The 25140-nt window shown below is 35.6% G+C and overlaps 1 protein-coding gene and 1 pseudogene across 1 annotated transcript in view; both read right to left on the bottom strand.

Annotated features, from left to right (window-relative positions):
* The window catches only part of Slc25a24 (solute carrier family 25 member 24), a 51519-nt gene that overhangs the window by 21335 nt on the left and 5044 nt on the right, over positions 1–25140 (bottom strand). The window contains exons 2-5 of the mRNA XM_015502628.2: positions 14043–14169; positions 11440–11527; positions 5532–5643; positions 3374–3532 (exon numbers count right to left, since the gene is read on the bottom strand). Coding sequence (XP_015358114.1) covers positions 3374–3532; positions 5532–5643; positions 11440–11527; positions 14043–14169 — 486 coding nt within the window. The remainder of the gene's footprint in view (positions 1–3373; positions 3533–5531; positions 5644–11439; positions 11528–14042; positions 14170–25140) is intronic.
* Positions 1470–3156, bottom strand: LOC107156517 (annotated as a pseudogene).

Below are 25140 nucleotides of genomic sequence, written 5' to 3' on the forward strand. Positions count from 1 at the left end.
AGTACCATGCTGTTTTTGTTACTATTGCTTTGTAGTATAGTTTGAAGTCTGGTATCGCTATACCGCCTGATTCACACTTCCGGCTTAGCATTGTTTTTGCTATTCTGGGTTGTTTATTTTTCCATATGAATTTCATGATTGCTTTCTCTATTTCTACAAGAAATGCCGTTGGGATTTTGATTGGCATTGCATTAAACCTATAGAGAACTTTTGGTAATATCTCCATTTTGATGATGTTAGTTCTGCCTATCCATGAACAGGGTATATTTTTCCCATCTTCTAAGATCTTCTTCTATTTCTCTCTTTAGGGTTCTGTGTTTTCATTGTATAAGTCTTTTTTTTTTTTTTTTTTTTTTTTACCTATTTTGTTAGGTTGATTCCCAAGTATTTTATTGTAAATGGGGTAGTTTTTCTAATTTCTCTTTCAGAAGATTTGTCACTGATGTACAGAAATACATTTGACCTATGGGTGTCGGTTTTGTAGCCTGCTACTTTGCTGAATTCATTTATTATTTCTAGAAATTTTCTGGTGGAACTTTTTGGATCCTCTAAGTATAGAATCGTGTTGTCAGCAAGTAGTGATGGCTTGAGTTCTTCCTTTCCTGTTCATATCCCTTTAATTTCTTTCGTCTGTCTAATTACTCTGGTTAGAGTTTCCAGGACTATGTTGAATAGAAGTAGCGAAACAGGGCATCCCTGTCTTGTTGCAGTGTTTAGAGGGAATGCTTTCAATTTTTCTCCATTTAGAATGATGTTGGCATTGAGCTTAGCATAGATAGCTTTTACAACGTTGAGATATGTTCCTGTTATCCCTAGTTTTTCTATGTTTTGAACATGAAGAGGTGCTGTATTTTGTCAAATGCTTTTTCTTCATTTATTGAGATAATCATGTGATTCTTATCTTTAAGTCTATTGATGTGATGAATTACATTTATTGATTTCTGTATGTTGAACCAACCTTGCATCCCTGGGATGTACCCCAATTGATTGTGGTGCATTATCTTTTTAATATGTTTTTGTATTCAATTTGCCAGAATTTCATTGAGAATTTTTGCAGCTATGTTCTTTAGAGATATTGGTCTGAAGTTTTTTTTTCCTTGAAGTGTCTTTGAGGGTTTTGGTATCAGACTAATATTGGCCTCATAAAATGAGTTTGGAAGGGTTTTCTCCTTTACAATTTCATGGAATAATTTGAGGAGTTTTGATATTAGCTCTTCTTTGAAGGTGTTGTAGAACTCAGTAGTGAATCTGTCTGGTTCTGGGGCTTTTCTTTGTTGGTAGGCCTTTGGTAGCACCTTCTATTTCATTGCTTGAGATTGATTTGTTTAAATTGTGTATATCCTACTGATTCAGTTTGGGCAGATCATATGACTCTAGAAATTTGTTGATGTCTTCCAGATTTTCTATTTTACTGGAGTACAAATTTTCAAAATGGTTTCTAATTATCTTCTGTATTTCAGTAGTGTCCATTGTGATATTTTCTTTTTCATCATGAATTTTAGTAATTTGAGTTTTCTCTCTCCTCTTCATTAGCATGGCCAAGGGTTTATCTATTTGCTTATTTTTTCAAAGAAGCAACTTTTTGTTTGGTCAATTTTTCTAACTGTGTATTTTGTTTCAATGTCATTTATTTCTGCTCTGATTTTAACTATTCCTGTTTTCTACTACTTTAGATGTAGATTTATTCTTCTTTTTCTAGGGCTTTGAGGTGTAACGTAAAGTCATTTATTTGTTGACTTCTTATTCTTTTAAGGAATGAACTCAATGCAATGAACTTTCCTCTTAGCACTGCCTTCAGAGTGTCCCAGAGATTTTGGTACGTTGTATCAGTGTTCTCATTTACCTCTAAGAATTTTTTAATCTCTACTCTCATTAGTAGCTTTTGCTTAATGTTTTCTTATTAAAAAGGGAGGTGGGCTGGGTAGATAGCTCAGTTGATAGAGTGCTTGCCTCACATGCATAAGACCCTGGGTTCAATCACCAGCACCATTAAAAAAAAAAAAAAAAGTGGAAGGGTGGGGAGGGAAAGTGTGTCCACAAAACAAAAACCTTGGGCTTAAAAGGAAACTTTCACAACAGCATGGTTGAAGGATGCATATTATTACAGAAGAGAAATAAAATGCAGATTTCTCTAGAGAGCTGTTGAAGAAGGAATAATTCAGTGGGGGGAATTATTTCCAAGGCTCAAAGTGATTTTTTGGGAGGTGTCACAGTGCTAGGTATAGCATGGTGGGACAGTAATCACTGACAGGGGCCAGGGCGGGGCATTAGAAGAGATCTTGCTGTTGTACAATGAAGGTAAAAGAGAGTGCAACAATAAAAAGTCACCAAGGTGGTAACCAACTTCTTGGCCCAAGTATTCATCATGTAAGTTTAAAACCTATAGACACAGGCAGTGTTGGGGTAAAGGTGTCAGAGGCTGTCAGCAAGCAGCACCCAAAACCATAGGCTCCCATGGAGTGAAACTGGCATTTTTGAGTTTTGTTTTGTGTTTGATTGTGTGCTTCCCCCAGGGTTATGAAGGTTAACTTCTTCATGAACCACACTGAAGTCCCTGCATAGCATAAGGGGCTTGCTGAAGCTAAGCCCTTCAGGCCTGGTGCTGTGAGTACTCCAGTCTTAACAGACTACTGCCTTCATTAGGTACATAAGCCGCCAGCACAACTGTGTCAGATTCCACCACAATCACAAGGCCTTCCTGACCAATTCCTCCTCACCAATGCCATAACAGACTTTGAGATAGCACTGGCTGGAAAGTAGACCCAGGCTGCACCATCTATTCTTGTCCAAAGGAGCTGATCAGGACTGATGGAATAGTCCAGGCTGTTCTTGAAGTTCAGGTAGTAGTCTGTTCTTGCAACATTTGGTCTCTGGAAGGCACATGGTGTTTGAGGCTTCCTCCTTTACTGTGTCTAAACCTTTCTTCTTAATCCAGGCTCGAGGCTGATTCACATTTCAGGAGCAGATCTTGAGTGCGGCAGATTTGCCAGTGGGTGAAGTTTTTGGATATGGAGGGTCTTCCTATAGAACTGGGCCATCTTCTGCTGCCTCTTTTTCATTTTTCTTTGCTCCCAGCTTACTCTTCTTGACCTCTGGCTCTTTCTTGGGCTCCTCCCCATCTTCTGCCACCGCTCCCTTTTCCCCATGTTTTGGCATCCCTGTAAGGAATGACCATTGGTATGTATACCATGCTGCCCACCGAAGCAATATTTTTTTTTAAATTTTTTTTTTGCTTCAGTCTGAGCATGGCTCCTCCTTGAGATTTTTAAAAAAGGTATTAAAGACTATTACTGAGAATTTTTTAAGCTTCTATTTCAAAACACCCACACTGCTCACTAATTTAGAATATCCTGATGAAGGTCGCGGAGCTCACCTGCATCATGACTTTCAGGCGATCCAAAGGGGCGGTGCTTGTTCGGGAGACCGCGCCCGCAATGCCTCCGGCCAGAAGCTGCCTCCACCACTGTCCAGACTTCTTCTCGTCTTCCGTGAATTCATCTGGAATAGTCAAACTGTCCCCTATGTCAATTCCCTGCGAAAGTGGAAAGAAGAGTATTGTATTCCTTCAATTAAGAAGACAATCCCATAAGTTCTTTTCTTATAGAGAAGAATTGTTATTTCACTGTTAAGATCAACTTTCCTCTTTTAGAATTTATAATGAACCAGTTTGGAGCACAGGGATAAAGACAGTCTATTCACCCAAAACATAGTTAAGTGTTGGTTTACAAGAAATTAAAATTAACAGTGAATGTAAATAAAACCAATAATTGCAACTTTTTCTTTTTATAGTTCGAGTGACTTCTATTGGTCTAAACCAGAATGAAACGGCATTTTATCAGTTACAGTGGATTATTTCTAGTTATAGCCACTTTTCATAAGACTAGAAAACCATAACCAATTGGTGATAATATTTTTTAAGAAATTGATTTAGGACTGAAGGTGTAGCTTCATGGTTGAGCATCTGCCTAGCACATGCAAGGTCCTGGGTTTGATCCTTCTCATAGCAAAGAAAAAAATGTAAAAGATAAAAGAGAATTGGTTTGTTGCTGTGCAAGGCAGCCCATGCTTGTAGTCCCAGCCACTCGTGAGTCTGAGGCAAGAGGATCCCTTAAGCCCAGAAGGCCAACCTAGGCAACAAAGGGAAACTTTGTCTTAGAAATAATATCTACCTTATACTCATATCACCATACATGCTTTAAACATGTAAATGAAACTATGTATGTGAATATCCTTAAATTCCTTTCTTATATTGACTATGAATATTTTATATGTCTGACTTGTCATTTAAAGCATGCAATAGTTTCAATTTAAAATTTAGCTAAGAGGAACATTTTTTAAATCAATGTGATGACTCACAATGATTCTAAATTTCACTAAAAGTTAATAAACATAGCTTAAGAGAAATGAAGTTCTATACTGACAATATTTTAACTTTATTATCTAAATGATTTTGTTGTAAAAGATTTTAGGCAAGAATATAAGGTAAGGAGCTATGTTATGGTAATAACTCTCTTTTCCTTCATTTCAGTATCAATAAAATGGATGCATGACTGTAGTCTTGACTTTTATCATATTTCTCCAAAGATACAACATAACGTCAGGTAAGTATAAAATTTATCTAGGCAACTGAACTACTAATATGGCATTATTTTATACTCATATTTGAAAATGTAAATGAGACTATTAGTCATCACTAATGCTCTACATAAGCTTAGGCATTGTTATTAGCAGCAATGTGAACTCAAGCCTGCATTTAGTGCATATTAAATTTACTGAAATTCATAAATAAGTACAGAAGACAAGCCATTAAGAAAAACAAATTCTGGGGCTGTGATTGTAGCTCAGTGGTAGAGCACTTGCGTAGCATGTGTAAGGCACTAGGTTCAATCCTCAGCACCACATAAAAATAAATAAATAAAGGTATAAAAAATACAATAACATTATTTTTAAAAAGGCAATTCCTTCAGAGTATTCTCAATGGCTTCTGGAACTAAATGCACAATAATAGAACTTCATTTATACCCACATATTTTAAAATATTAATAAAAATAAAAAATTTCAAAGTTTTATGGAATACAAACAGGTGTGAAATGCTAAAAAGATGAGCCTAAAAGATTTTGCAGCATTCAATAGTTATTATAAATGCCTTAAGCCAGAGGTAAATCAAGGAAGTCTAACTGAACAAGTCCAAGTTTCAGAAGGGATTTTTGGTTTTATTATCAATGACCAAAAAATCATGAGGTGTTGAGATGATTTAGGCAACATAGTATCTATGAAAAGTAAACGTCTGTGATTTTCAGACTTCTCTATGGCAGAATACGTAAATGCCATAAAGGCTGAGCAACTTATTCATGAAAATGGTACTTTCTCTGAATTTTGTAAATGCCTATTTATGTAGTCTTGGGGTTTTAAAAGCTATTCTACAAATCTTAGCTACTAGGACTGGGTATCCTGGTCCCATAAATAATCAGAGTGCTAATGGATGCTAACTATATAACTTACAGCTCCAAACAATTACAAAGTGTACTTACAGTAGAATGTTTCCAGAAACGGATGATTTCCTCAATGTCTGTAACAGGGTTAAATAGGAAGTAGTCCCTCCATTCATTCCAGTCCACTGTCATGGTCCCATCAGCATCAATGCTGAAAGTAATAAAAAGTGATTGAAGAACACAATAAAATTCGTGAATAAACCTAACATTATTGGCCATTTTACAGAATGACAATTTCTGTTCCAACTCATTAAATTTTTTAAAAATCCCATTCACAATTATACATTGTTGAAAAGAGAAGCCAGCATTTTATGGTCCTTTCAGGTAATTTTAACTGTCCTAGATAAACATGAACCAAAAAATACAGAAAGAGTTCATTAAAGACTACCTTCAATACTCTATCAAACTCAAAGTCAATAACCTATAAAGCACAAAAACGAGATAATAAAAATAAAAGGAATGTTATGGTTTGGATATAAGGTTTCCCCCAAAAGCTCCTGTGTTAATGCAGGAATATTCAGAAATGAAATAATTAACATTATGTGAGCTACCAATCAATACAACCCAATCAATATATCCTAGTTTGAATGGATTAACTGGGTGGTAACTGTAGACAGGTGGTGCTTGGATAAAAGAGGTGGCTCACTGCAGGGATGCCTTAGGAGTATTCATCTCCCCTGCAACGCTCCCCATCTGCACCATGCATGCTTACTGGCGCACATCTCTCTCTCTTTCTCTCTCTCTCTTTCTCTCTCTCCCTCCTCTCTCTTCTCTCCCCCTTCCCCCTTCCTCCCCACCCCTCTCCTTCCTGGTCACCTTGAATAGAGCAGTCGTCCTCTGCCATATCCTTCCACCATGATATTCTACCTCATCTTGAGTCAGCCAACCATGAATGGAACCTCTGAAATCAGGAGCCAAAATAAACTTTTCCTCCTCTAAATTTCTTGTCAGGTATTTTGGTCACAGCAACAAAAAGCTGACTAACACAGGGAGGTAGTAATGAATGGATTCATGATCCATTCTTTCTTGCCCTGGCTTAGGAAGATACATATTTTTTATGAGTGCATTTTAATTATACAGAATAATGGCTGCCATTATAGCATATTCATATGTTCAAATAACAAACTGTGACCATGTTCACCCTCCACTATCTTCTTTTACCTTCCCACCCCCTACAGAAGATATTCTTAATGTTTTGTTACAACATTTGGGTATGATTTTGAAACATACTCAAAATATGTTATCAATTTCCTTCCACAACATCCACCACATTAAGAAGATTAGCAGTGGGGCTGGGGATGTGGTTCAAGCAGTAGCGTGCTCGCCTGGCATGCGTGAGGCCAGGGTTCGATCCTCAGCACCACATACAAAGATGTTGTGTCCCCGAAAACTAAAAAATAAATATTAAAAAAAAATTCTCTCTCTCTCTCTTTCTCTCTTAAAAAAAAAAAAAGAAGATTAGCAGTGATTATAAGAAATCAAACTCTTGGGCTGGGGTTGTAGCTCAGTGGTAGGGCACTTGCCAAGCTGTGAGGCACTGGGTTCAATCCTCAGCACCACACAAAATAAATAAATAAAACAAAGGGTATTGTATCCATCTACAACTGAAAAAAAAATGTAAAAAAAGAAAGAAATCAAACTGTTGGCACATTTTGCGTCTTAAGGAATCCTGATACCTCATTTTCAACTTTAACATTGTAATCCTAAATATTTATCGCAAACTATTTGCTTGTTTTATAAACTTCTTGAAATAAGGTCATATGTATTTGTTTTCTCCTAAGAATAAAACAGAATTGTGCCAGGATTTTTACTGTCTTGTTCCCTAAGTTTCCCTAGCTCTCAAAGTGGTTGGCAGAGATATGGTGCTCATTTATTTGTTGAATTAATTGAAGTTTATGAAAAAAAGTTTTGGTGTCCCTTCAAATTTTATTCTATAATCTGTACAGAAATGATACATGAAGATGGTAGCCAAATAAAATGCAATTTTCAGACATTTACTATTGTGTTTTCTATTACCATTGTGTATTTTTATCTGCATATGTGAACTTACACTTAAACTTTTACTTGTCCCAGCACATAAGTATTAACCTTCCAAGCCTGATGTGGTGACACATGCCTATAATCCCAGGGGATCGGAAGGCTGAAGCAGAAGGGTGGTAAAATCAAAGCCAGCCTCAGCAATTTAGTGAGGCAAGGCCCCAAGCAACTTAAGACCCAATTTCAAAATTTAAATTTTTTTTCAAAATTGAAAAAAAATACATTTTTTTAAAGAGCTAGAGATGTGGCTCAGTGGTTAAGTACCCCTGGGTTCAATCCCTGAGACCAAAAGGAAAAAAAAAAAAAGGTATTAGCATTGCATTTGTGCATGAAAACTCTAGTCACTATTTAGAACATTGTTCTGGGTTAAAATGTTTGTAGCCCTATCTTTATTACTATTTTCTACTTTAAAACCTCCCAACCTTCACACATGAGTATCCTCCACAAAGCAAGAATTTTTGTTGATTTTATTCACTGATGAAACCAAAATGTCTGGAAGGATACCTTATACAGAGTAAATATTTACTGAAAAAATAAATGAACTTCAAATTCTGTAGTTTAATGCCACAGAACACTTAGTGTTGACAAACTTCTTAGATAAGATGGTCTTACTGTGAATTTAAGTTGTACTTCTCTTTAAATTACTAAAGAGGTTAAGTATCTGTTACCACATTCATTTACTATTCATATTTTTCCTGCCTGTTCATGTCTTTTAGTGAGGCAAGGCCCCAAGCAACTTAAGACCCAATTTCAAAATTTAAATTTTTTTTTCAAAATTAAAAAAAATACATTTTTTTAAAGAGCTAGAGATGTGGCTCAGTGGTTAAGTACCCCTGGGTTCAATCCCTGAGACCAAAAGGAAAAAAAAAAAAAGGTATTAGCATTGCATTTGTGCATGAAAACTCTAGTCACTATTTAGAACATTGTTCTGGGTTAAAATGTTTGTAGCCCTATCTTTATTACTATTTTCTACTTTAAAACCTCCCAACCTTCACACATGAGTATCCTCCACAAAGCAAGAATTTTTGTNAAAAAAAAAAAAAAAAAAAAAAAAAAAAAGTATTAACATTCTATTTGTGCATGAAAACTCTAATCACTATTTTTAATGAGTTTGTCTTTTCCTCATTCATGGTTCTTTATGTAGTTGATTCCAGTCTTTCAAGTTATAACCTGGAAAACACCTTCTCTTTGTCCTTTCACTTGACTTGTTGTAATAGCTCTTGATTTTAATGCAGCTGAATTTATCAATCATTTTTGACTACTATCTTGCCTTATTTTTAATAAATTCCTCCATACTCGGAGATAAGGATAATACTTTCATCTACCCCTAAAAGTACCATAGTTTAACTTTCCTGTTTTGGTTGATATTTGTGTAGTGTGTGAGGTAGGAATCCAATTTCATGTTTGTTTGTTTAACTATTTATTGCATAATTTTTCCTTCTCCCAGAGATTTGCAGTTTCTTCTCTCAAGTGACAAATCCAAACTGCGAATGGATCTATTCCCAGAATCTCCATTATGTTCCTCTTATCAATTTGTCTATTTCGGTAGTAATATCATAATTATAGCTTAAAAATAACTCTTGATATCTAACAGGTCAGCTCCCAGTTCCATGCAGTTCTTCTAGGTTATTCTCGAGCCTCATATTTTGATATACATTTTAGACTTAGCTTGACAAATTCTTCCCCAAAAACCACGTAGGTTTTGAATATTACCAATTGGAGAGGAGCACATCTTCTATGTACTCTTCTTTACTATCATTAATAAAGTTTTGTCAGTTCTTATAAATGTATCATTTGAGGCATATTGTTTTTTCCTTGCAGCCGACTCATTATGCTAATATTTTCTTTAAATTTTTACATTTATATCATAAATCATAATGTCCCATAATTTTCCTCTTTCATTAATTTGTTTGCTTTTGATATAGTGGTTACAGTGGTTCCCAGAAAGTTTTGAAGAGTGCACTTTTACACTTTAGAGGTATTTTAGTTCTGTCCTTTGATAGTTTTCAAGAACTATCTGGGGCTAAAGTTTGCTTTATTAGAAAATTTTTAAATACTGATGCAATGTCTTTAATTGTTTTGGTACTTTTTTGGCTATTTCTTCATGATATAGTCTTGATAAGTTATATTTTTCTAGAAATTTATATATTTCACACATTTTCAAATTTATTTGCATAAAATTATTCATAGTATTTTATATTTTTTAAATTCCCGGTGTATCTATTTGCAATTAAACATATTTACATCTCATTTTTCTTTTTTTCCTCAATCTCTCCAGAGATTTCTTTTCCAACACCAACTTTGCCTTTTTTGGACTTTTTATCTAGTTCCACTACTGTCTTATTATCTCTCCCTTTTATCCTTTTTGAGGTAATCCTGATTAATTTTTAAAAAAATATTTTTTTAAGTTGTAGATGGACATACTACCTTTAGTTTGTTTACTTATCTTGATGTGGTGCTGAGGATCGAACCCAGAGCCTCACACTTGACAGACAAGTACTATATCCCTGAGGACCAAGATTATCCTGATTTCTTTCCCCTAACTTAGCACATTAATTTTTAGCCTTGACCCTTTTCTAATAAAAGTTTTAAGATTATAAAATTCCCCCTAAGTATCATCTTAGAAATATCCCTCAAGTTTTAATGTTTTCAAATCAGTATAATTCTTGAATTTCCATTTAGTTTCCTCTTTGACTTCTAAGTTATTGAGTACATGTCATTTGTGGTATTTTGTTATGGCAGACCAAGCTAACTAATACACCTTGATCTATTCTGCTACTTGGATTTAGAATTGGCATTATCTTTAAAGCCATCATAGGGAATAGAGAAATATGATTTCTGTTCTTAGATCAAGATAAAAAATCTTCACTTTTTTGTGCAAATGCAACTTTAGAAGCAGATTTTTATATGCTCAATATCCCATGATCAAAATTCTTTGTATCTCTTTTTCATGTTTTAGTTTTCTACTTATCTAGGAAAGCCTTTATTATCCAGTGCTAACAAAAATAACTCCAGGCACAACCTTGAGATTTCAAACCCTCCTGTTGAACAGCTGCTTATAAAAGAAATTCTAAACAGAAAGGAAGAAAATGCTACTGTATTTTCCTGTAAGAAATATTATATTTCTATGAAGTAATATACAGATATAAAAAGAAATAAATTTGATAATAAAGCCACTAATAAGAAACTTGTAGATAGTGTGAAAACTGAAAACATTCAGGAGAATATTAATATAATGTAAGCATCCTTTCCTGTTTTCTTTTATCATGAAAAAATTGGTACCTGCCTTGTATATATAATAAAAGAGTATTTGAAAGCCCCTATACTTCAGAGGTTATGGCTCCATCCTTTGAAATAAAACATTTGCATTTGTAAAGGTTTATCTTACTAAATATTTGAACTGGACAACAATATTCAAATTGGCATCTCTGTGTTCTTTAAGTTTAAATCAGTACTTCTCTGAAAACTAGGAAAGCTTTGGAATATTTTTATCCAGTCACATGTAGATTAAATAATCTGAAGAATCTGCTAGACTCCTTATCTTGAAACATCCAGTTCTATTGTCACATTAGGAACCAAATGGAAGAGAAAAAAAGAAAAGAGAAATGCAATACCCAATCCCTTGGCTCATTATCTCTAGATTTAACACCTTATTAATGTCCTGCTGCCTCTGAGGCCTTGCAAGAAAGAGTGCACTCTGAGCATCCCTCTCACGTTCCTTCATTGTAGATAATATACAAGTGCATACAAATGAACAGGGAGGAAGAGGAATGATTGATGCTGGATGTATGTAATGAGGAATGGTGAGGTGCAGGAAAGTGTTTTAAAGTCACACATACAAAAGCAGTTCTCTAATGCAGGATATTAAAATGAGAGTAAAAAATAATTGTCAACACAGTAAAGAGCTTACCTTCGAAGAATCAACTCTGCTTGTTGTTCAGAAATAGTTAGACCCAATATCTCAAGGGACTGGACAATTTCTGAAGCTTCAATTTTTCCTTTAAGGAAATGAAAAGATTATAAACTTAGAACTAACAACTACCTTAGAAACTTTGAATTTCAAATCACTTATTTAAGAGAAAGTTTGAAAAGACGAAGGCAAAAGTATGCATTTAGGTAAATCCTATGTTTGCTTAAATACATATTATAACATCAATATGCAAAATTTAACAAATACATTAAACAAGTATAGACATACTATTTCTTTCAGTAATCATATCAGCCTTGTAGATAATGATTTTCCTCTGAAGAAGAAGCTCAAGTGGTCTCACCAAGTAATGTTATTAAGAAATAACAGAACTGAAATTCAAATCAAGATCTTCCAACTCTCCGGTATATTAAATTAAACTAGGATTCATTTAAAAAATCACTATATCCATTGTTTAACAAATGACCAGACATTTATCATGTACAATGTTATATTATCCAATTGGTTAAAGACAAGTAGAAAATGAAGAAATGGAACCAAAGAGTGTGGAGTGTTTTTTGAGAAATCCAGCAGTAAAAATAAAGAGAGTAAGGTTAGGAAAACAACGGGAGAGAGAAAAAATTTAGTGTTAGGGAAATCAGACATATTTATGTACAGGAGAACAACCAGAAGAGGAAATAAACAGTAAATGTAAGTGGACTAAATTTCCCTTGAACAGCTCAGACTGAGGATCCAAAGACTGATCTACATGAACTAGGACATAACAAACAGAGGTTCTTCTGTCAAAGCAGCATTAGTAGCAAACTTCTCAGGAAGAGACAAAGACAAAAATCACTGTTAGTGGTGAAAGGAAAGACTTTAACTAAGACAGGGATCCTAAAGAAATGACAGGATCCTGAGAGAATCCTCTTGGGGAGAGGAACCTGGAGAATACAAGGGCAGTAAAAGGCATGAACTGTAGCAGCGAAATGCTTCAAACAATATTCTGATAATTCTCCTTTGATAACCACACTCTTGAAGATTTACATTTAATTCTTGTTATTCACAGTAGTCAATGGCAAATGCTGAATTAGCAAATATTGAACCATTGCTCCTCTAGAAAATTCAGGGTTAAGTTCCTATCATCTTCTAACCACATCTTCATCAACTGACCAATACCTAACTTTTTCTCATGTGTGTTTCTGTTTAAAGACATGTCATTTCTTGGAAACCCAGTAGCACTTAACCACTGAGCCACACTCCCAGTCCTTTTTTACTTTTTATTTTGAGACAGAGCCTAACTTGCTGAGGCTGGCCTTGAACTTGCGATCCTCCTACCTTAGCCTCCCAAGCTGCTAGGATTACAGGTGTGCACCATAGTGCCCAGCAACATTGAACACTTGTAGAAATTTATCTAACATGTATTTTCTGCATGTAGCACATCATAGCCTTCTGGCCATGAGGAACACAAGACAGTACTTCAACTCTACTTTTAGGGAACATTTTGAAAAGCAAAAAATATCCCCGTAAAAAGTACAAGAACACAAAATACATGGTTCAAAATAGACCTTGAAAAGGACATGTTTATAGTCTGAGAGTTGAAATAAGAAGGCAGATGTCACCTTCTCTCCCTCAGCTAGGAATGTACATATTGAACAGCTCAAATATTCCATTGCTTTGCACATGCCCACAAATGGCTGAGAGTGCTGTGAATATACAGTTCAGGGTTACTTTTAAGGCAAGGTCTACTCTATGTGCTTTGCTTTAAAGAAGTCTGCTAAATAAAAATATGAACCTATCATGAGAAACTATTTCAAAATATACCAAAAAAGGATAAATTAAGGGACTGGGGTTGTAGCTCAGTGGTAGAGCATCTGCCTATCATGCGTGAAGCACTGGGCTCGATTCTCAGCACCACATATAAATAAATAAAATAAAGGTCTATCAACAACTAAAAATATATTTTAAAAAAAGACAAATTAAGGGGACCCTTCACATTTACTAAAATTGAATCATTAAAATTTCATCTTTATGTCCTGTTTGACTCCGAATTTTCTGAAATGGACAACTGATGTGTGCATAATTTACACATGGGGATAACTGACCACTGATTATCAGGCAACTGATCCTAAGGAAGCTTCATCTCCCTCTTGGCTATTATTCTACATAGAGAATCCATAAGCCCAACCAGAAGGTACATAGCTAAAGGTCTACACACTATTTTGTTTTCTAATTTTCAGGATCAGAGAGTATCTTCTCTAAATTAATTCTGCCAAAACGACTATCAAATGTAAGATAATATGAAACCTTTTCAAATTTTAGAATATTCAGTGTTCATGCCAAAAGAATTATTATTTTTAACCAATCAAATCATCGTAAAGTTCCATAGTTAACATTATATGTCAATAGACAAAGCTATCAACAGCTTTCTTCACTAATACTATGATTTCTACATAAAAATCACAATACTAAAATATTTTTTATTATTTAAAACAGGTATTAGTTGCTATCTTAAAAGAGAGAGACTAAATTTGCATCATTTTAGACTCTTGGAAACCTGAGAAGTAGTTCTTCATAGTTGATGAGGAATAGAAACAAAGACACACCATCATTATTTTTGTCCAAACTCTTAAATGCCAATTTCATTTTTTTCTCATGGTCTTTAAGGTACTTCATAAATTCTTCAAAATCCAGCTTCCCATCTTTGTTGATATCTCCAGTAACAAAAATTTTCTACAAGAAAAAAATTAGAGATATTTTATTGCTAATATGGATTAAAGTATTAAATTATATACATACTTCAAACAGATATGTTCTCTTCCTACAAGATTAAAGGAACATTTTTTTTGCCATTATGTCATTATCCATTATCACACAGGCCTGTAATAAAAGCAACTATTCCACTTGAGATTGAACACAGAATTTAAATGTCTAACATAGAATTTTCCCCTTTGATTACCAAAATTAAATATTCTTTTCCTACAGATGATACATAGAAAAGCTGCATTATCAAACTATCCACTTTTATATTAATAGAAATAATTTTTTCAATTAAAAAATAAGACCTTATGCTATTTGATATCACATGTATACCCTTGCTACCACCAATTAAGATATTCACAATCAACCACTCAAAGCTTATAAATTTTGTTGGACTGATGTTCATGCTTTTCTGGGTAAATAACACTGCATCGCTTCAAGATAGTATAATGATCAGAACTATAACCCTAGACTCAGAAAGATCAGAACTTGGGATCTGCAACTATAGCTATTCTTGTAGGGAGATTTATGGTTTAAAATGCATAATTAGTAAATAATGGGTCATTGAAGCTCATCTCAATCTCAAGAAACTTATAAAAATAAAATAAACAAAAAGAAGGTGAAAGAAAAAATTAAGAGTGAAAGAAAACACTACTGAGAAGGTTAGCAAGGTCATGAGAAGCTGTTTGAAAATATCAATAAAATTGATAAACTCTTGATATTGGCAAGTAATCAATGTCAGAAAATAAACAGAAATACCTAGACATTAGAGACACTAAAGACATTAAGAACAGGTTTATATCAAAAAATATATAAATGAAATTAGAGAAAAATGCCTAGAAAAAGAGAACTTATTAAAAATTGGCTTAAGCTAGGCTCAGTGGCACACCCCTGTTATCTCAATGGCTAAGGATCACAAGTTCAAGGCAAGCCTCAGCAACTTAGCAAGGCCCTTAGCAACTTGGAGAGAACCTGTCTCAAAATAAAAAAAAATAAAAATTAAAAAACACAAAGAACTGGAGATGTAACTCAGTGTTTATACAACCGTAGGTTCAATCCTCACTACTAAAAAAAAAAAAAAAAAAAAAAAAAAAAAAAATTGACCAAAGACAATAGGAGATCTGAGTAGTCCTATAAATATTAAAGAAATATCACCTGTAATTTTAAAGCATTCCCATGAAGAAAAATTCAGGCCCACATGGTTTTAACAGTAATGTGTAATAAACTTTTAAGAAAGAAATAAAATACCAATTTTCCAGAGAATTGAAAAGGTGGGAACATTTTCAAATTCATTTTATGAGGCAGGTATACTCTTGATTCCAAAACCTAACAGGGATGTCAGAAAAAAACAAAACAAAACAATCAAACAAAAGGAAACTGAAAGCACTATAATTAAAATAATCACAAAACTCCTAAAAATATGTTAGCAAATCAAACCTAATACTTAATAAAACAGAAAATATACTATATGTGTATGCATGTACACATGTGTATATATATAATAAATAAGGTGAATATATTCCAGTAAAGCCGGGTAGGGTTAATTTTTTTTTAACTTAACAGAAAAAGAAAAAGTCATATGATTATCTTAATTAGCATTTGATGAATTCAACATCATTCATGGCTAAAAACTGTAAGCAAACTAGAATTAGAGACATGCTTCCTTAGCCTGACAAAGGGTATCTCCAAAGAATTCTAGCCTTTTTTGACTTGGTTGGTTTTGTGGTTATCTTATCTACATCCTAAATGGCCTTGATTAAAATAATACCAATTACTACTAACTGTCTTAAAAGCAAATTAATTTCTATTATGTCACTGGAAAATAATTATTACAAATTGATTCATTTTACAAATTATATTGAGAATAATGTTCACCTAGAAATCATTTCCTGATTACTCAAAATATATACAACAGTATGCAGTGAGTAGGGCTGTTCCTGGACGGACCGCATTCCTAGTCTTGACTGGTTTCACCTGTGTGTGAACTATGAGTGTACCAGTAAAATCTAGATCCAGAGGAAGAGGACATGGTCTAGAAACTTCCAGTACAAATTAAACCTATGATTGCTCTAAAGAACAGGGGTAAAAGAAAAAATTCTTAAGAGAAACCACCACCAATTAAAAGTCAGGATATTCAAACTGAAGAGGAGAGGAAGAGGAGGAAAGGAAGAAGGAGAAAGAGAGAAAGAGGAAGAAGGAGAGGAAGAGGAGGAGAAAGAGGAAATTGTTGTGGATGAACTTGAAGGAGAACCTAAACTTAATGTTGACTGCCTGGAAATGAGTATAAAAAGTACTGTATGTGAGGGTGAAGATGGCCCAGATGTGAAAGAGAGGATTTCACCTTATCTAGAGTGTGCTAAAATTCTATAAACAGGTGATATACAGTCATAAGTTAAAAAGACAAGCTGAAGCCATACATGTTGTTGACTTATTAAATTTTCTCAATAAAGTTTCACAATTTTCTCTGAAACAAAAACATATTCAAGATTTGCATCACCCAAAAGAAAATGTCATAGCATTTATGAATCCCATCTATGTACTTAAGATTCAACTAAGAAGTTCATATTTTGGTCATTGGAAATACTAGTGAACATCTATAATTTGGAAAGGGGATTGAAATTGCAACCTCTCTTATAGTAAGCAGACTTCCAGAGTGACAATCACCTGATGACTCTAATTTAACAATAATATAAAAAACTAACTTGTCCCTTTTGAATTATCTAGTATATTCCTCTGTGAAAACAATTAAATCCAACTAAAAGAGTGAACAAAAACTATTTATTGTGACTAGGTATAGCAAGGAAGTCAGCATCCATTGGACATGATTGGCAGAGACTCACAGGCCAGTGAAGTAGGAAGGCTACAATAGGAAAGGGAGGCTAGGGGTTCTCCCAGATTGGAGGCTGTGGGCACAGGGAAGCTGTAGGCCAGATAACAAGAGGTAGAAGCATCCTGTGTGATTGTTTAAGGCTGCATATTTGGCCTTCTTTGGTTGGTCCTAAGTTGGTCCTAAGTCAGGATGAAAATTAAATAAGCTGTCAGGGTGAGCTTTAGGAGTCTTAAATTAATGGAATCCCAGCCGTTTGGGGCTGAAAGTTACAGAAGTTACTGCTTAGTTTCCTGGACTGTCTCAGGAAATAGAAATCTGACTTTCTACAAATCTGACATAAACTGGTTTCCTGGTCTGTTTACTTTAGATAAGGGGCTGGTTTCTTGGGCAGGTTGTTATAGGCATAGTAAAGAGCAAAACAAAACAGAGTATCATTCAAAAAACCCATTAGATAGCTACCAAAATAAAAACTTTCTCTTGCATTTTAACAATACAATGTAAGTTTCTATCTTTTCTCTAAATCAGTTGAATTCTCAGTCTATATAAATGAATATCCTACTAGGAAAGCTAGGGACACATGAGACTGAGAATTCATGAAGAACATTCAACTTTAAAAGGAAAAGGAAAAATACTTCAGGGTTTGGCTTTGTTTTGTTTTTTTCAGGAATTGGGAAACATAATACAGAGAAAATGTTTTGGACTGAACTGTTCCAGAGACAATATCCACTCCAGGCCTCTGTGATCACAGAAGTGTTCCTCAGCTATCCAGCACTGTGACAAAATACCTGAGAGGATCAAGGTGGAAAGGTTTATTTTGGCTCAGTTTCAGTCCATGGTCCCTTAGCCCTCTTGCCTTTGGCCTGTGGTAAAGCAGCATATTATCAAGGTGTGTGTGGTAGAGCAGAGCTACTCACCTCATGATGGCTAGAAAGCAAAGAAAGAAAGAGAAGGGACAAAGATCCCAATATCCCCTTCCAGGGTACCCCCCCATATGACTGGAAAACTTCCCAAAAGGTCCCACATTTTAATGGTTCCACATCTCCCAATAGCACCACAGCCAGGACAAAGTTTTAACACACAGGCCTTGGGGGACAATTATACAAACCATAGCAAAAGTTGAAGAAACCAGAATGCAGTGCTTGGTGTATGGAATGTGTGTGAAATATAATTGATACCAACTAAATAGATGTTTAAAGTAAAGACTCCCAAGTTCATGTGGCTAATAGGAAGAGTCTTACTAAATTTTAACATGACAGAACTCAACAGACATTTTTGTGATCAGAAAGTACCAATTGTCTGAAATAAAATTCACAGTCTTTACTTTCAAGGGTCACCAAGTCTACTTGGTCAAATATCAAAGAGCAAATATAATCAGAAAGTAATAATTATAGATAATAATTGTTTCCAGGGAGAAAATAAGTTGGAAATAGAATTATTGGAAATAAGTTGGAAATAGAATCATTCACAAGGCTGTACATATTGAGAAAGAGCCTGTAATTTAGCCTGTTAGAAAGAGAAAGATTCACATAAAAAAATTATGTCCACGCTCAGTCTTAATAATTAAGGTCTGATAATTAAAGCACGATTGAGGAAACCTCAGCAGTGGTGAAAACCCAAGAACAAAGCCACTCAGACTTTCCCTCTTCCAGGAAAAGAAACCAAAACCTAACATGAGAGAACTTCCAGCAACCACTCCACTGGCCACACAGGTAACATGATTCTTCCAGTCCCCAAACCCCAGAGGGAGCATCTTGAGCCTAAATGCCCATTTAGGCTACTAAAGACAGGTGGCCACCTTGAGCAAACAACTGGAAAGTAATCCCAAATTAGAAATTTTAGTATAGCCAGGGAAAAAACTGAGATGCTTGAGAAAAGTATTGGCTTTGTTGGGTTATTCTTAATAAACAGTAACTTTGATAGACCCCAGGAACACTACAGGCTTGGGTCAAGCTTGGGAACATGTAAATTTGGCTTTACAGCTCTCCCAGAGGACCCTCCAGGGTTCCCAGCCACAGCATCTCTCTGATCAAAACACCAACGAAGCCCATCTCCTCGTCCTCCTTCAGGTTGTCAACAACCCCTAGGTCCTCCAGGCCTTTCTGAAGTTCAAGGATTGTCCAGGGTACCATCTTCATTGTAGTCCAGGTACCAAAAGAGATTACCACAGAGATCATCCATCTGCTGTGCCTCAGGAGGTAGGAATGGTCCACGATGCAGTCTCTGCATCCCCCAGAGGCAGAAGTTCCCAGAAGTGAGATAAGGAGAACCTCTGCCCACCAGGAGTGCAGTGAGAAAGACACCTAAGATAGCAGCCTCCTGGGAGCTGCCAAAGACAAAGCATCTCTGTGTGTACCTTTGCAGGAAGGAGAGGGTTTCCTGAGGAGCAAGGCAGCAAGGCAAGTGCAGGGCCGAACCTGATGGCCAGCATTAGGGGCCGCCAGGAAGGGAGGCCATGGAGTTCGGGCTACACTAGCAGGTGAGCTGACCACATGCTTTCTTTCCACTGCAGGTAGAGCTGAGAGGGGCGACTTAGCTCCTTCCTCCAGAAACTTCCAGAGACCCCAGCACAGAGCTGTCTAAAAAGTAGAGTTTACTTTTTCGGAAAGGTGGATATGAGTGTTGGGACTTGAGACTGGCAGGTAAATGGCCAGGGTTAAAGTCCACCAACTCTTTTTTTTTTTTTTTTTTTCTTTTTAAGTTAATAGGTTGCAAATGTATAGAAATCCTTTTAGGGTTGACATGCTGTAGAATTCCTGCCAAAACATTGGGAAATGAATGAAAATCTGCCCTTGTGGGCCTTTCCTTCTGTGATCCCCTATTCCCACCTCCCACCTGCAGAGAGCAGTGGTGTTGTTTTCTTCTTTCTTTTCACTCAGTATCTACAATGGTTTTAGTCAAAGCCACTCCAGCCTTTAACAGCTGTTAGAGCACATGGGGAGGATAATCTCAGAATGGGTAGAAGTTCAGTAAACTGGGGTCCCACGGAGAAGGTGGGAGATACTCATAAACAACATCTGTGGCTTTTTAATCCCCACCCTCCAGAACCACAGGGGCCCTGGCTTCCTCTGCATGTTCCCTCTGCATGTTCCCCCTTCCTGTTCCACTGGAAGCTGTGGTCACTGTAAAAAATCTCCACTTTTTGTGTAATTTATTTCCCTAAATAATATACTCTTTTAAAAGGGGAATATTAAAATTCATAAGGAAAATTTAAGTCAGCTGTTCTCTGTTAGCTCTGCATATCACGTCACGTATTGGAAACATAAAGAGGACCATTACATGTCCTTGAAATATGGTGGGTTTCCCTTTAGGAGAAGGTTGCACTGTGCTTAGTCATAAGTACTACCTTAGGCTGCGCAATAAACATTTTCCCCAGAATGGTTGAGCAGTGGCAAACGTCTAGTTGTTTCACAAGATGCACTGTGGCTCAGTCAAGAGTGGATTCTTCCACAAAAGAGGAGCTTATATTTCCCAAGAAACATTCCTTCCCTGAGCTCTGCAGGGGATGCAGGCAGTGGCCAAGGGTTATAGATGACATGTTCAGATAGAGAATAAGCTTCTAAAGGACCAAAAAGAAAACACAGAAGTCAGAGGCAAAGTAAGAAGGAAAATAGACTGACAGCATTTGCAGAATTGATAAGAGAGCAGCCATAAGGCTGATAGTCTCATCCAATAACAAGCAACTCTTTTTGTTGAATAGCTCCTTCCACTTTTTGAAATTACCTTGTTCATTATTTATTATTTTTTAGTCCCCATTTAAGTAATACACAGAGCCTAGTATAGGTAGAGTTTCAAGACTACAAGGATAGACCCCCTTTGTCTTGTTCACCACTATACACGCAGTTTATTGAACACTGCTGGCACCCTTCAAAAACATTGATTGAATGCACTGAATATTTACACTGTGTTATTTGGTGAGTTATTAGCCATTCCTAGTTTATATCTGGAGCTTCCGGGCATTAAATGACTTTCTCAAGGCCACAAGTCTAGTGAGTGATAAAAACATTTGGATCCTGTTCTGATTGTGCAGCCTATAACCACTATATGCACTGCAACAGTTAATGTGTAGTAAACATGATGGCCCATGTTTCACAGTGAGGCTTCAAATTCAAACTTTCTCAACAAATCTTTTTGTTCTTTTCATAAATCCATATATATATATATATATATGTATATATATATATATACACACACACACACACACATATATGTATATATACACACACACATACACACACACACACACTTGAATACTGATAAAGGAGATAATTCTGAATGGGCTAGGGTAAAATTATAAAAGTGATGTAAGGCCTTAAACAATGGTAAAAATCTACTAGGCAGAATGAGAGAAAGCCCAGGCAGAGAAAAGGAAATAAATGGGGGTAAATATACATAGTTGTGGCCCCCACAGGGAACACAGAAGGTTGGGGGTTTGGGAAAGGGACTGAAAGTTTTAGAATGCTGTCAAGACGGAAAGGGTAGAAGGCCTTACTATGGAGTTCTTCCCTTTATTTTTTTTTCCTTTTTTTAGAAACTTTATTTCCACAAGGAAAAAAAAAATAATATCGTATTTTAGAATATAAATCAGGAGAAACAGGAAAAGACACAGATTTTATATATTTAGAACATCTGACATACATGTAATTGTAATTCCATTGTTTTTCTTGTACCTTAATCCCCCTGCTGAGATGCCTTAAAATGTACCTCTATGACTCGTATATCATGTTTCTTAGTATCATTCCAAAAGCTAAACTGGTTCTGTTGGTTGATATATTTTAATGGAATAAATCCTCCTGGTTAACAGAGGAATTATCTCATGGAATGGAATGCTGAAAAGAATTTCTATTCAAAGCAATAAACATTTGCTAAGTTGCTGTTTTTGTGTGTGATTCTATTCCATTTTTAGTTGTAAAATGTCCCTTCTCCAGACAGAAAATCAAAATTGTAGAATATAAGAATTTAAAAAGCCCCTAGATCACTCTACTGACACAGCCACTCTGCTGACACTACCTACTTGTTCAGCACACAGTATCCCCATGAGAACTGAGAGTCCTCAGGGAGTTCATAATCTAGTACATGTGAAACCACATTTTAAAGGTTTTTGGTTTGGTTTTTTTTATGTGAACTTTCATACCCAGTCATGTGTGCTCTTGTTAAAAGCTCTGTCCAGGAGGCAAGGGAGATATCTGCATTTTAAGAATAATAAAATTAAAGCCTGAGTAAAGTTTAAATTTGACTATAACTATATGGTCAGTTCACACAAAGAATGGAACTCTTCGAGCATGCTAGTTCCATTCCTGCTCTTTTCATCAGTTTTAGTCCATGTGGACTACTATTACCATGTACTTGCTCAAACAACAGACATTTATTTGTCACAGTTCTAAAGGTTGAAGTCCTAGATCAAAACACTATTAGATTCAGTATCTGCTGAGGGCATGGTGGAAGAGGCAAGGGAGCTCTCCTGGGTCTCTTATAAGAGTACAAATCCTATTCACGAGAGCTCCATCCTCAGGACTTACTCACCTAGGTCCCATTGAGGACTATTACCTCAGGGGTTAGCATTTCAACATAGGACTGGGTAGATACAAATATTCAGTCCATAACAGTTATGTCCTCAGTTCAAGAGTCCTATGATGCCTTCAATTCTATATCTCCTAAGAAAGTTACAGTAAAAAAGGTGACTATGAAAATCAGGCAAACAACTTAGTTTTAAAATGGCCTAGAATTTCCCAAGCTAACTGAACACCTTTGTTAAATAGCAAGAACTGAACTTGGGTAAAATGGCCAGCTGCTCACCATGATTTTATGTTCCTCATAATTTTCATTTTGGTAAATTAAAATTTAAATTATTTCCTCCAACTTTAATGTCCTAAAATGCGACTCATTTTTTTTTCATCAGAGTACCTCAAATGACACCTAAAAATTGGGACCATCTTTTAGAATGTTTGAACGTGGTGTTTTGTAATGTTTTGAACAACCAACAATAAAAATTAAAAAAAAAACAAAGTACATAAAAACAAAACAAAACAAAACAAAAAAACAGGAGTGGGAACAGAGCAGGAAGTAGAGGATATGAAACAAATGATGACAAAGAAATGAAGACTCTCAAAAGGATAATTAGATAATTAAAGGAAAAACAGTAGTGGCTGAATATATGTCCTTGTTCCTCATACTACATTGTAGTCTCAGTCCATATTCTTATATTTCTGAGCCTCAGGGAAGTTTATGTGAATTTTCTCTTTTAAACATAATGTCATAGTAAAGAGATTTGGAAACACATACAAAAAAGGTGTTATATCAGCAGAAACTTTAGTGATTTTACTTCCTGCTAGTTCTTAATTTTGTCTCAGGACTTTCCATAAAGTCTCTCCCTTGGATAATTCTGGAACACTTAATAATTTCTAGCTATTTCTTCCTTATGAAATACATTCATTCCATCTAAGATCTAAAGAAATTTAAACTGAAATTTGCTCTCTTCTAAAGGTTAAATTCATTACAAAAATCTTGGAAACATGGAGAGAACAGCAAATCAAATGGAAATTTATAGGGATTTAATCTGAAATATTTGTTTTAGATGCAACTATTATCTTGAAGCCATCTGTTGAAGAGTCACCCTATAGTTCTCACTTCTTTATACTTGAGTAGACTATATCATAAGTCCTTGACATTATACAAACACTTGACCCATGCCTTGAAAACTTTCTCCCACAAATATTGACTGTGTAATCAAATTGAAGTATTTGATTAGTTCCTGTTTCCCAGGCATGATGGTTAATTTTATGTGTCAACTTAACTGGACTAAAGGTTTCCCAGTTGACTGATAAAACTATTTCTGGATGTGTCTATGAGTATATCTTTGGAAGAGATTAGCTTTTGAATCAGTAGACTTGAGTCTAGATTGTCCTCATCAATGTGGGTGGGCATCATCCAGTCCTCTGGAAGGCTGAAGAGAACAAAAATATGAAGGAAATTAAAAGAAGTTTTACTTTCAGAATGGAAGACTTTATAAAGACTGATATCCTAATTGGATGGAGAGGTGGAAAAATATAGACTGTTAGTCAAGAGGGAGTTGACTACAAGGTTTCTGCAAGGCAATGCAAATCTCTATTTAAAGAGACCCTCAGACTCAGAAATTTCGATTCCTCAAAATTTGTCCTATGAAGATATGCAACTCAAAATGAAAGAAAAAAACATGAATACCCAGGGATTCACTACAATTTCACTTATAATCATTTTGAAACTCTGAATAAAATAATTAACAATAAAGAATTAGTAACACATGCTACAATTGTGAAATGGAGTATTATAAAAATCAATCAAAAATTCTCAAAACTTTTGGTATCAAGATGCTTTTACTATCTTAAAAATTATTAAGGACTCCAAAGAGCTTCTGCATAATATCACAGGAACCATGGAGCTATAACTCACAGATCTTCCTTCAAGGGGTCCTGCTGTGGGGAACACAGCTGACTTGGCATCCTCTAGTCTCTTGCCTTGGCACCTTCAGATGCACCACAGTGAGCTCCACTACCATCATTTCCCTTGGCTGCTTTCAGCCAGTGACTGGACATGGTGAGGAATTCAAGCTGGATCATTTCCGGACTTGCTCACAAATAACGTTTGGCTGGATCCCTATCAGCCTGGCCCAAACTTTGGCAGAGCTTCTCTGTTGAAGTTCTTCTTACACAGTCCTTCCTCCCCTCCCCCATGAACGAGGAGGGAAAAACTGGATCCTAGTTAACTAAAGGGTCAATATGGGTGCAAAACAAAAACAGCAATATTACATTGCATTACAGCAACATCTAGGACTGGCCTTGAAAAATAGTAGAGAAAGAAAATCTTCCTAGTGGGAGGAATCATTCACTTTGTATAGAAAGAGAAATCTCCTTACGTGAGAAGATAGGTAATCACTGAACTAGCACATGGCCTGTCCAGTTCACAGTAAATACTGTTCAGCAGTTGGCCTAAACCAAGGAATTCACTGGCCATATCATACACCACATATCTTAGTCCATTTTCTTGTCACTATAACAAAGTGATTGAGAACCAAAAATTTATATAGTGTGTGTGTGTGTGTGTGTGTGTGTGTGTATGTATGTGTATGTGTGTATATGTAT

Source organism: Marmota marmota, unplaced genomic scaffold (assembly GCF_001458135.2).
Source record: "Marmota marmota marmota unplaced genomic scaffold, marMar, whole genome shotgun sequence".
Lineage (NCBI taxonomy): Eukaryota > Metazoa > Chordata > Mammalia > Rodentia > Sciuridae > Marmota > Marmota marmota.